The 12,517-nt window shown below is 36.3% G+C and overlaps 1 protein-coding gene across 4 annotated transcripts; it reads left to right on the plus strand.

Moving 5' to 3' along the window:
* The first annotated feature begins 1,964 nt into the window (after positions 1 to 1,964).
* Positions 1,965 to 7,410, plus strand: LOC110612146 (VIN3-like protein 1). Of its 4 annotated transcripts, none has more exons than XM_021752839.2 (6): positions 1,990 to 2,119; positions 3,013 to 3,081; positions 3,159 to 3,280; positions 4,349 to 4,988; positions 5,392 to 5,702; positions 5,798 to 7,410. In XM_021752839.2, the coding sequence occupies exons 3-6, from the start codon at positions 3,262 to 3,264 to the stop codon at positions 6,988 to 6,990; spliced, it is 2,163 nt and encodes a 720-aa protein (XP_021608531.1). In that variant the 5' UTR covers positions 1,990 to 2,119; positions 3,013 to 3,081; positions 3,159 to 3,261; the 3' UTR covers positions 6,991 to 7,410. The 4 variants fall into 4 exon arrangements, with proteins under 4 accessions (XP_021608530.1, XP_021608531.1, XP_021608532.1 ...); XM_021752840.2 differs by having other exon boundaries at positions 3,164 to 3,280; XM_021752838.2 differs by lacking the exon at positions 3,159 to 3,280 and having other exon boundaries at positions 1,965 to 2,119.
* The last annotated feature ends 5,107 nt before the right edge of the window (positions 7,411 to 12,517 follow it).

Here is a 12,517-nt window from a genome sequence, read left to right on the forward strand (position 1 = left end):
TACAATGGGTGTTGTTATTGCACTCCTAATGCGGCAACCTAGGATAAACTTGTGATTAAAAATTTTGTCACACAACTTGACAAAGAATGGGGTTAAAATATCTTTTAAAGATTACTCTACTACACTCTTAACTAACCAATGTGATTAGTAACATAAATAATCAAGCAATTTCAGTTAAAGAACATTACAAGAAAATTTTCGATAAGTTAGCTAAGAATGGAGTAAGGAAACTCATATTAGAATGCCACAATATTGAACCTTTGATAAGTTGCTAAATAATGTAGAAGAACTAAAGTTTTAAGAATAAATTCTCGTTAAGGAAAAAAATATCAAATCTTCACTTATTAACTTCCCATATTGAATCTTTGAAAAATGTGAAGACTTTAATATACAACTTATTATTGAAGAATCATATCGTTCCTATGCTCGCATCATTTTTTTCTTTGAAAGCATATGCTCGCATCATTCTCTCTTTCCTTGAATATATTTATTATTTTTTAAATATGTGTCCATGGAAATTAAATGAGTAGGGTTATTTAAGAGATAAATTGATAAGTATTACTTCTCCGTTCCATAATTTTTGTCCACTTTACTTTTTTATACATATTAAAAAATATAATTTTTATGATTAATTTTTCAATTATATTCATATTAAATAGATTAAATTTTATTAAATATTAAAAGATATATATATATATATATATAAACATCAACCGTTATATAATTTTTATTCACTTTAATTTTTACACATATTAAAAAAGATATTTTTTTATTATATTTTTAATTATATCAATTTTACAGATATTAATTCTTATTAAATACTAAAATATTTTTAGAATATTTATTAGATTATTTTAAAAATAAAATAAAATTAAATAGAATAATAATAATGAATTTATATATTATTATAATGTAAAAAATAGAGTAAATAATAATTTAAAAAAATAAATAAAAATTATGGAATGAATGAGGTATTTACTTTTAAAATTTAATAGTTTAATACTTATATTTTGACTATGTTAAATACGATGTTCCTCTATTTAAGATTTTTTTTTCAGTTTGATAAAATTAAAATAGAAGAATTAAATTATTTATTTTTGAAAAATTTAGAAACATTTGAAAGAATAAGTCTAAAAATATAAATATTAATTTTGACAATATATATTTAAAGATATTTTAACTATTTTAAAAATAATTAATAAAGAATAAATCGCAAAACTTGCAATTTAACAAAATTAAAATATAACGTTGAGTTTTTAAAATAAAGTGATATACGGTAGATGTAATGATCCAACGGTTGAGGCCGCGTCAGCGTGGTTCGAACAACCACGTAAAAAAATTATTAATTGCTGAATGTCATGGATTTTGATTAGTCATTTGCGGCAATCAAGCCCAAAAAATAAGTGAATAAAACAAAACAAGTATGGTTAACTACATTATCACGCTCCATTAAGGCACGTGTCTAGGGACGCACCAATTGAAGGAAAAGACAGTGCTTCACGTACTTTTTGTGATCAGCAGAACCAACCCTGATGTCAAATCGAACACACAGCCCAAAACGCTTTTCATCCGCGCGTGAAATTTGTGCCTCTGATCCTTGGCCCACCAGTTAAGATAAATGAAAATTTAAAAAATGACGATTCCTTAAAAGATTTAGGATTCCTCAAAATAATTCGTTTATTAAGAGAAAAATATTTTAAAAAAATATTTACAAATACTTCATTTTTTTATTTTAGCAATTATGTAATTGGAAAAATAAAAATTTCTTAAAACTTCAGTTAGAAATTTATATTATTTTAAATATAAATTCGTAATTTGAAAAATTATGAAAAATCTTCTTAAATATTTTTTTAAAAAATACTCAAAATAATATATTTTATATTTACAAAATTTTAGTGAGTAATTAAATTTAAGATATTGAATGGGCCCGGAAGCACTGAATAATTTTAGGACACGCTTCCTCTCCTCTTCACTTCTCTTCTCTCTGTAACAAACTAACAACAGTAGAGAGAAGTTTTTCCTTTCATTTCCATCTCTCTCCCTTCCCCCTCGGATTCGGATCCTAATTCTTAGCACTTGGCCCCATTAAAACCCTAGATTACTCTCCCATTATCCACAGGTACTTCTCTTCCCTTGCTTTGCTTGTTTCTGTTTTTGTTTTTTCAAATTGTACTTTTGATTTCTGGTCTCTGTCTTTCCTCTCGGATCCATTGCTCTTCTCTTCGTTTTTTCCGTTTCTGCTTCAGTTTGCTTTCTTTTTTCTCTGATTAATTTCTCATTTACATGTTCTAGTTTAAAATTTTATGCGTTCTTCCACATTTATTTATTTTTCTTTTATTAGTTAATGTTAAATCCACACAATGTAGGGACATTCATGCGTGCGTACTGTTTTGGATTTTGTTTCGATAAGTTTGTTGTATTCATTGTTTTCTCCTGATTTAGTGAGCGTATTTGAAGCTTAGCTTTTATTATGAAATGGAGCATGTTGATCTAGCATGAAATTTTGTGGGTTTGTTTTTAAATAGCGTAAGTTGTAATGAGCTCTGAAGGGTTTATTATGTGTTTGTTGCTGAGGTTCGATTGGATACTGTTTGGTGCGTTTTTTTGGATCATTTTGTTTCTTGCATTACCTGCATTACTTCAAAAAAATTTGGAAAAAAGGAGAGTTGATTCAATTTTGGAAACGAGAGAAGTTTTTTTATCATGCAATGTAGTTTTTTTTTTTTTTTTTTTTGAAATCTCGAGATAGGAGAAGGGAACACATGCTACCTTTTTTTTGATAGGGGATGAGGGGTTCACATATGAGAAAAATACAATTTCACACAGCAAAGTAGGTTTATTTGATGTTGTTATCCTTTTTACTAGGGAGTGAAAGTGAAATAGTGAATTAGGTAGTGAAAATTTTTAAGATTTATTGTATTTCAATTGAGTTCCTCAAGATTTTGAGAGATGGAGTTGAACCAAACAGGCCATTAAACAATGGATTTGAATATGCTATAAATTCTGTTGCAGGTGGGACTGCAGAGGTTTACCCGCTCACCTGTTGAAAAATGGATTTAGAGGATAAATTTCTTGCTAAAGGTATTTTTTTTCTTATCCTTTTTCATCTGTTACTTGATTTTTCATTTATGGTTCTTTTCTTGTGTTAATTTTCAAAGCATAGAAGCAGCAGTGGAGACCATTAGGACATTGTTCAGTTCGCTTATTGGACCTTAGCAAAGAATTCTTTTCTTTTTCCCCCCACCTTGGAGGCCCCTTAATATGGTAGTCCCTCCCCATGGTAATCCACCTCTCCTAAATCCCTAGCTCATTAAGATTTGAACCAGGCGTATGCAAATTCCAAGTTTGAACTACTTTTTGGTTCCAGTGACAATCACAAGAAATTGCCATGAATACTTATATCCACATCAATTTACATTTTTCTTCCCTTTGCTAGTTAGCACAATTATTTCCGTGGTTTGCTTTCTGCACTTCATTTGCAAATCTTTGTTCTTACTTTTCTTTTGGGCCTGGAGCATTGGCATAGCTTGAAATTGGGTAAGTTTACTCACATATACATGTTTGGTTACATGACCAACTATTGTAACCTCATTGATGTCAATTTAGCCCATTTAGGAATGGCAATTGGGGCGATCAAGTTTTGCAATTGCCATATGATGTCATGACTTGGTGTATCTATTGTTTGTGGTGCCTTATAGCAAGTCTATGAGGTCTCTTCCAAAGGTGTTAAAGTACTTTTATGATGATGATACTTTGACATTTGTTATTCCTATGTTTTCTAGATTTGTTTAATACCTTGTGTATGAGGCTTCTCCTAGAAAGACACATAAAAATAGCTCTTTTATTTTTCCTTTTGGTTTCACCACTATATGCAATTCCTATTGACTTTTTCTGCTAGACATTGCATTTCAAACTTTTGGCAGAACAGATTATGTTTCTATAAGGTATCTATAGTTCTATACCTGAGAGAAAATGCTGCGGTATTCGGGTAGAATGATTAGGACAATAAGGTTATGAAGAAGAAAAGTGTTGGAAGTCTTCAATTATTGATGGGGGGCAGACTAATAAATTTAAGAACATATATTTTATGTATATATATGTATATAATTAGCAGTGCCTGTATAAAGGAATGAGCTATATTGAAAGAACAAAGGGTGATGAAGATGTCAAAAAGGGGATTGAAACTGAGAAGGGAAGTCTTGTGCTCCTTGTTGCAATGCTGAATAATAATATCCGACTGCTTGTTTGAAATTTACATGCGTTCACGAAAGGTGGATTATGTGCAGTGAATATATGTTTTTATTTCTACTATTCTCATTTTTCCAGTTTGTCTGTTGTTCACTTTCAGTTTCTGGGGTTCAAAGCCTTTCTTCCAGTGTGCAAAGCACACCAGAGAAAAATGGGAACTCAGATGATGCTTCAAGAAGTCCAGAACTCCTTCAAGAGTTTCTGAAATCTGGTCGCAAAAAGGAACTTCTTCGAACTTGTTCTGATAAGGACAAGAAGCACACAGCTTCATCGAAAAGCAAAATAACAGAATTTATAAAGATGGGTAACAAGACACTTAAGAGGCAGGAGTCAAAAAAAGCGTCTTCGAGTTCCAATAATCAGCCTTCCTCTAAGAAGCAGCAAAGAAAGGGGGAAAATCCCACAAGAGTTATACCTGCTTCTGAGAAATCATCAGATTTGGGATGTTCAAACTCATGGATATGTAAAAATTCTGCATGTAGAGCCGTCCTATCCATTGATGACAACTTTTGCAAGAGGTGCTCTTGCTGTATTTGCCATTTATTTGATGACAATAAAGATCCTAGTCTCTGGTTGGTTTGCACATCTGAAAGTAGTGGGGGAGACTTCTGTGGGTTATCATGTCATATTGAATGTGCACTCCAACGTGAAAAGGTGGGTGTTGTTGATTTGGGGCAGTTGATGCAGCTAGATGGTAGCTATTGTTGTGCTTCTTGTGGTAAAGTTTCAGGGATACTCGGGTAAGTTAATTCTATAAGGTTTAGTTTTCAGTCTGGTGTTTCTTCAATTCTTAGTTGACGTGTTTTGCCAGCTTAGACTTTCCTCTATTTATACATTTAACAAGAACCTTCTTACTTTATCTCATTGAACAATTTCCACTTTACTTGGTGCTTCTCACTGTATTTTACATGAAAGAAGCACGTGGATAATATGTCGTTTAAATGATTTCCACCACATAAATGGAGCTTAGCGAAGACGGTTTATGAAGAGAAAAGACGTTTGTCTGGTTCTAGTTGAGATTGTAGCTAAACAGTATGAAACATAGTCGTGTAGACCAATTACTGTAGGTTAATTTTCTATGTTTCTCTTATAGATGTCAACTTTGGACTGATGATAATGGTCTGACTTGTTCAATACTGACAGATGTTGGAAGAAGCAGCTAATCATTGCCAAGGATGCTCGTCGTGTTGATGTGCTCTGTTATAGGATTTATTTGAGCTACAGGCTGTTGGATGGGACTTCAAGGTTTAAAGAACTGCATGAAATTGTGAAAGATGCTAAGGCCAAACTAGAAACAGAAGTGGGTCCAGTGAATGGTGTTTCTGCCAAAATGGCACGTGGTATTGTCAGCAGACTCTCTGTTGCTGGTGATGTGCAGAAACTTTGCTCTGTTGCAATTGACAAAGCAGAGGAGTGTCTGGCTGCCATTTCTGATGGAACATCAAATTGCGGAGGTTAATTCACAACTGCTGTTCTCCGTTATCCTATTGTTGTAAATGACAAGCATAAAATTTATTGAAATGAATAACCAAATTTGTCTTATCTGCAGAGGATTCACTTCCTGCTGCTTGCAGGTTCTTATTTGAAGAAGTGACATCATCATCTGTTGTGATCATTTTAATTGAATTATCCACTGTATCGTCTGATGATATTAAGGGCTACAAGCTCTGGTATTGGAAGAGTAGAGAAGAATCGCACACAAAAGAGCCAATTTGCATGTTTCCAAGAGCTCAGAGGAGGATTCTGATATCCAATCTTCAGCCTTGCACGGAATACACCTTTCGCATTGTTTCATATACAGAGTCCGGTGACTGTGGTCACTCTGAGGCTAAGTGTTTTACCAAGAGCGTAGAGATTATTCACAAGGATCCCATTTCTTCAGTTGCCCTGAATGGCAAGAATGTGAACGCCCAATTTGGAGGAGGTACTTCTGGTTCAAAAAGAGAGCTAAAATCTACTATGTCTGTAAATTCTTCTGGATTCAAGGTTCGAGAACTTGGAAAGATCCTACATCTTGCTCGGGCTCAGGAGCAAGGATACTTTGAAGGTTTTTGCAGTGCTGATGCAGAAAAATGTTGTGGAGCTAGCAAAGTGATGAACTCTGAAACCTTAGAAGATCAGTTGCCATCTGTTTCGGGTGGGCTTGACTTAAATGTTGTTTCTGTCCCTGATTTGAATGAAGAGCTGACCCCTCTATTTGAGTCGTCCCGGGATGAAGATAATGGGTGTACTTTGGAACAAGCTGTTGAGGCAGATGACGATGCTGCCTCTCATGACATGAAGAAGAATGGTTTAGCAAGATCACACGGTAGTGGTGATTCCCAGACCTGGACCGGTAGGCCAAGTGGAGAAGTGTCAGCTGTTGATTCCCGGGCAGATCTGTGCAGGAAAAGGGATGCACATTCCAATGAAGAGATGCATGACTGTGATAGCACTTTGATAAATGGGTCACCATTCCGTGTATCCAATGGCTCAGGTTCCTTGGATGAAAATTTTGAATACTGTGTGAAGATAATCCGATGGTTGGAATGTGAGGGTCACATTAACCAGGAATTCAGGTTGAAATTGCTGACTTGGTTTAGTTTGAGATCAACAGAACAAGAACGTCGAGTGGTCAATACTTTCATCCAAACTTTGATCGATGATCCTAGTAGTTTGGCAGGACAGTTAGATGACTCATTTTCAGATATCATATCCAGCAAGAGGCCAAGGAATGGTTTCTGCAACAAGCTGTGGCATTAAGTTAGGGCAGGGCATCCAACATTACAGGATTTATTTTTATTCAAGATTATTTTTCCCATGTGACAAATTACTTCTGATTGTTTTGCTGCTATTTGTACAGGCATTTTTCCTTAAATCACTTTGGAGAAGTGATTAATTTATGTTATGGACAGGTTTGTCCAGCTAAAAGATTGGTTTCTGCTTGCAGTGATGCTTCCCATTTTTCTGAGAAGCAATGTCATTGGATGGGAGGCTTCATGCTGTAAAAGGCATTTGCATGTGAGGCTTACTCCTGTAGCGTAGAAGGCATTTGCACTCTCTGAAATTCTACTAATTACATTTGAAGCATTAGGGATAGACATCTATATTTATGTGGATACTGTTATTGTTCTGACTTTATTTAAAAGGAAGGTAGTTAATTGATGGCTGAATTTATTGTTACATTTTCTGCCCTTCGTTATCTCGTCCCATCCTTTACAAGTTCTTAAATGAGCTTCAGATTTGAGAAACAAAAAAATTTTGGATGTTCTCTTACACCTTTTTTTTTTTCCCTTCAATTCTTTTTGCTAAATAAAACATCATAAAATTGCTCAAAATGAGAAGTTCAGCCTGTTAGTTTTTATTTAAATCTGTAGCCTCAATTTGACTAATTTGGATAAAAAAAAAAGAAAGATTTACAATTTAAGCTTTGAGTATTGTCATTACTAACAATTCAGTTTCTGCATTTTCAGAAATTTATTAAAACGTTCTTATTTTTTTCTTTTCGTCAACAAAATAGTCATTTCGTCTATTTTTGCCGTTAAAAATATAGCAAAAGATTAAATTACCCCTCTTCTTTGAGGAATTATTTCGTTGACGGAAACAAACGATAATGATATTTTAATAGATATAAAAAGATAAGTTCATTGTAATAGATATGAGAAAAAATAAGGACGTTTTAATAGATTTCTGAAAATATAGGGACTGATTTGTTAATAATAACAATATCCAAGAACTAAATAAGATGTTCTATTTGAGGGTAAAATTAGATTTTAAAAATTTTATCTCTCATCTTTTATATATTTTTAACGGAAAAAAGGACAGAAAGATTATTTCGTTGACGGAAAAAAAGATAAAAATATTTTAATAAATTTTTATAAATACAGGGACTGACTTGTTAATAATGATAATATCTAGAGATTAAATTATAAATTTTTCTAAAAAGAAAAAGATAAGTTGAATTGAGCTTCTCCGGTAAGTGCACAGATGAAATCGAACATTTAGCCTCTGCCATAATCAATAAGGACAACAAAATTTGCTGATTTTGCATGAAATTCTTTCAAAAGAACAAAATATATTGAACATAATAATTATTTTATTACAAAAATCTATCGAACTTTTTACAAAAATTTTATTTTATTATAAAATAAATCTATTTTACGTAATTAATCAACATAAATATATTATATTGATAATTTAAAAGGATATATATTTTTTAAAATTAGAATATATATATATTTGATGACCGCCGGATTTTTGGCATTTGGATTGAGACCGGGTTCTAGAGAAGAAAATAGGTCCAAAGCCCAATAGACCTCATTGAGTAGGTCGACCCATTATCGCGCCATCTAGTTTGTGACTAAAGTAGGCCGAACTGACCTTAGATTTGATTCATCAGAAGAGAGTCTAGTTCGGTGACGTGACGGGAGGTAGGAGAGCAGGCCTAGTTACCTCGCGGCCCTACCAGCATGCACGCCGGAGGGAAATTAAATGACTGCCTGACAGAGATAGGTATGCTAGTACGTCCGTACGTATGGGTCTGTATGACGGGACAGATGGCACTGTAATAAGGTGGCGGTTATGCTTTAGTAAAGGACAAAGGAAAAAAGAATAAAGGGGGGAATACATATCTTCCCAAACTAAGCTTACACACACGCTTGTACACTCTATTCTCTTTGGATCTCAGAATATCAATTAATTGGCGCCATCTGGGGAAAACGAAGAAGATCTTTTCGTCACCGAAGTTTTCATTTTCATAACACCCACTAAGATTCACATGGCTAACTACAACGAAAACTACACCAGCAACACCCTGAACAACCTGACTTCTGCTCAAGAAGGTCAGCAGTTTTCATTTTCCAGCCCCACAACTTCATCAAACCAACCATCTGTACTGTTCAATCCCTCGCCGAGTTCGACAGGGAACATACCCAGAACAACTCTATCTAATCAAGAGCTCCAAACCATGGCTTTTCAGCTATAGAACACTGTCCATTGGCTGGGGTAGATGCTACAACAGAGGGGCTTTATTACCCCGTTGAACATACCCCCTGTAGCTGAAGGGTTCAATGCCACTGAACCCCATTCCACCTTCAACTACCAAATCCTCCAACAGATTAATCGGAGAATAGGAGAAAGAAGTGGAGGACCCGCTAAGGAAGATGAGCCGGCAGTCAGAGCTAGAGGTTGGAGGGTGAGAGAGTCTATTGAGAATGACGAAGCAGAGAGCTATTCTACTGGGACAATAGGGAGAATAGAAAATGAAGAGTGGGAAGAGGGATATCGCTTAGAGAAAAGGCCAAGGCAGGAGGAGACAAATATGGACCGGAAGTTGCAGAGAATGAAGGAACATCTCCTGGTCGAGCTGGGGGCAAAAGATAACAGCCAGACCCTCCTACCCACATCCTCACCTTTTTCAAGGTGGATCCAGTAGGAGACCTTCCCAAAGAAGTTTATGATGCCACCGATGGCAGCCTATGATAGTGCTGGAAACCCCCAGGAGCACATCCTGAACTATAAGATGTTCATGGAGCTTCAGAGTCTCTCAGACGCCCTAATGTGTGAAGTTTTCTCCACCACCCTCACAGGACCAACTAGGGCGTGGTTCAATAGCCTGGAAGCAGGGAGCATTAGGAGCTTTGCAGACCTAGCCAACATATTCATCAGTTGGTTCATTCCAGGGGTCCCGGCTGAGAGGAAGACTAGCTACCTGGAGACAGTTCGATAGAGGAAGAATGAATCTCTGAGAGAGTACGTGGCCCGTTTCAACTCGGAGGCCTTGCAAATTCCCGAGCTGGATGAGGCAAGGGCGGTGGAAGTTATGCAGAAGGGGACTACATCCCTTGAGTTTTTAGGGTCGCTGTGTAGAAAGCCACCCACCACCCTGGCAGAGCTGATGAAGAGAGCAGAGAAGTACATAAGGCAAGATGACGCCTTAACTATCAGCAAGTTCTCCAGGGAGGCTGGAGACAAGGGGAAAGTTATGGAGGAGAGAAGGCCTGAGAGGCAGGAGAGAAGGTAGAATAGGGGGCTTGAGATGAATAGGCAGCCCTGGGATAGGAGAGAACAGAGGGCATATCAGCCCCGGATCCATGAGGCAATCACTCCCCTGAACACATCTAGAGCCGAAGTGCTCATGGCGGTGCAAGACAAAGAATTCATTCAATGGCCTAAACCCATGAGAGCTGAGGCTAGCCGAAGGGATCTAGATAAATATTGTCAATACCACCGAACTCATGGCCATGATACCAACAGCTGCTACCAGCTAATCAATGAAATAGAAAGGCTAATCAAGAGGGGGCATCTCCGAAACTTTATGAAAAAGCCAGAGGGAGAGAGGCCCTAGCAGAACGCAGTGGCGGAGAGACCCCGTAGACAGGGAGTAGGGCCAGTGAATGACTGCTCTAGTAGAACCATCAACATGATCGAGGGAGGAACTGGAGGTCGGATGAGCAGAAAAGGGAAGAAGAGAAGCCGAAATGGAGAGGGGAGCAGCAATGAAGTCCTGCAGATAGTAGAGCACTCCCTGGTGACCATCACCTTTTCTCATGAAGATGCTCACGGGATCCAAATGCCCACGACGACACCAAGTGAACCTACTGCCTTACAGAGTCTTTCAGTAGATGAACATACTAGAGGAGCAGTTGTTGAGGAATCAGGCCCCAGTCAAGGGGATAGGGGGAACCCTGGTGGCAGTAGAAGGGAAGGTGAAGGTGGCCTTCATGTTGGGAGAACCGCCCCTGTCACGTACTCACTATGCAATCTTCCTAGTGGTGAAGCTCCCACTAAGCTACAACGCAATTCTAGGAAGACTGGTTCTGTATGATTTTGAAGTAGTAACCAGCATCAGGTACTTGAGCATGAAGTTTCCAATCGAGGCAGGGGTGGGAGTAGTATGGGAATACTAAATTAAAATTCTTCTCATGCAATATTAATTACTACTCACATATCTATTATGTACATACCATATTTATACAATTTTTATTCTCTCAAGTGTCAATAGTGAGAAATGTATCATGAATGAGTGTGCCTTGTTTAGTAATATTTTAGGGGGGTTAATGGCATAAAAATTCCAAAGCTATGATGGTTTTTGCATTTTAATCCAAAAGTTTTTTTTGCCAAAAATTTGGTAGTCTCCTTTGTATATTGGTCCTAATTCCATTTGTAAATAATAAAATTTCAATTCAATAAACTCTCCACCTTAACCCCCAAACTTCCTTCAATCACAAATATAATTTTCAACTCAAATTAACACTTCATAAGTATCAAGTCTCAGCAGTGAAAAAGGAATAATGGATTGAGTGACCATGTTATTTAGTAATATTTTTTTAGGATAATGGCATAAAAAATCCATACATTTGCGGGAATAGTATTTTAATTCAAAAGTTTATTTCTTGGCACAGTTAATTAGGATTTAAAAACATTTGGCGATTCTATCCAAATTTGAAATGTAAGTTGGGGAGCATTTGCCGGTGGCTAACGTCGCATTCCATCTGTATTTTTTAATTATTTAACGGTGGATCCTATGCTATACATTGGATAACCAATGTGAGAAATTAACCCTCGATTAATGGTAAAAATCCAAGTTTGGTAATTAAGTAACCTAACTTAAAGTCAAATTTAGAAATTATTGCTGAAATAGTTCAACTATGCTTTTTCTAAGCGAAGCAACGCTGCAACGTACAACTTCTAGAGACCTCAATTCATAGCTGTCTAACAACCTAGGATCCTTACTCATTAGCACCACCGTTAGTGCAGCTAATGCTACGTTAGTGATCCTAAACTCATGAATCGTTGTCAACATTATCATCATATCAATATCATCGTCCCTCCCATAGCTAAAGCCCTTACGAAGTAACATAAACTATAAACATGAAAATAAGGCATCAAATAAAAGCAAACTGCAGCTGCCATCCAGGTCGAGTGAACTGCAATACTTACAACCATCATAGATGTGAAATTTCGATGAGTTAAAACCACTCCATTAACTCAACCAATAGTCCCTGAGGAGTAGAAAATCGTTGCAAGGTCTGATTGGTAAACCTTCCCTCCTTCCAATTCTCCAGAGTGAGCTACACTCATCATCAGCAATTCAAACTCAGGGAAGTCGAGTATGATTGTTCTGAAATTAGGAATTGTTTGAGTACCATCCGACATGACGAATGCGATTACATGTTTCGACTGCTGAACTTGATAAAGAATCTCAGGTTTAAAGATAATTGATTTTCTAGGAGTGATAATGATAAAGGACTATTTAGACTCCTTCAGGAGTTTTAACCAATATCGTTTG

Source organism: Manihot esculenta, chromosome 3 (assembly GCF_001659605.2).
Source record: "Manihot esculenta cultivar AM560-2 chromosome 3, M.esculenta_v8, whole genome shotgun sequence".
In the NCBI taxonomy this organism is placed as follows: Eukaryota; Viridiplantae; Streptophyta; class Magnoliopsida; order Malpighiales; family Euphorbiaceae; genus Manihot; species Manihot esculenta.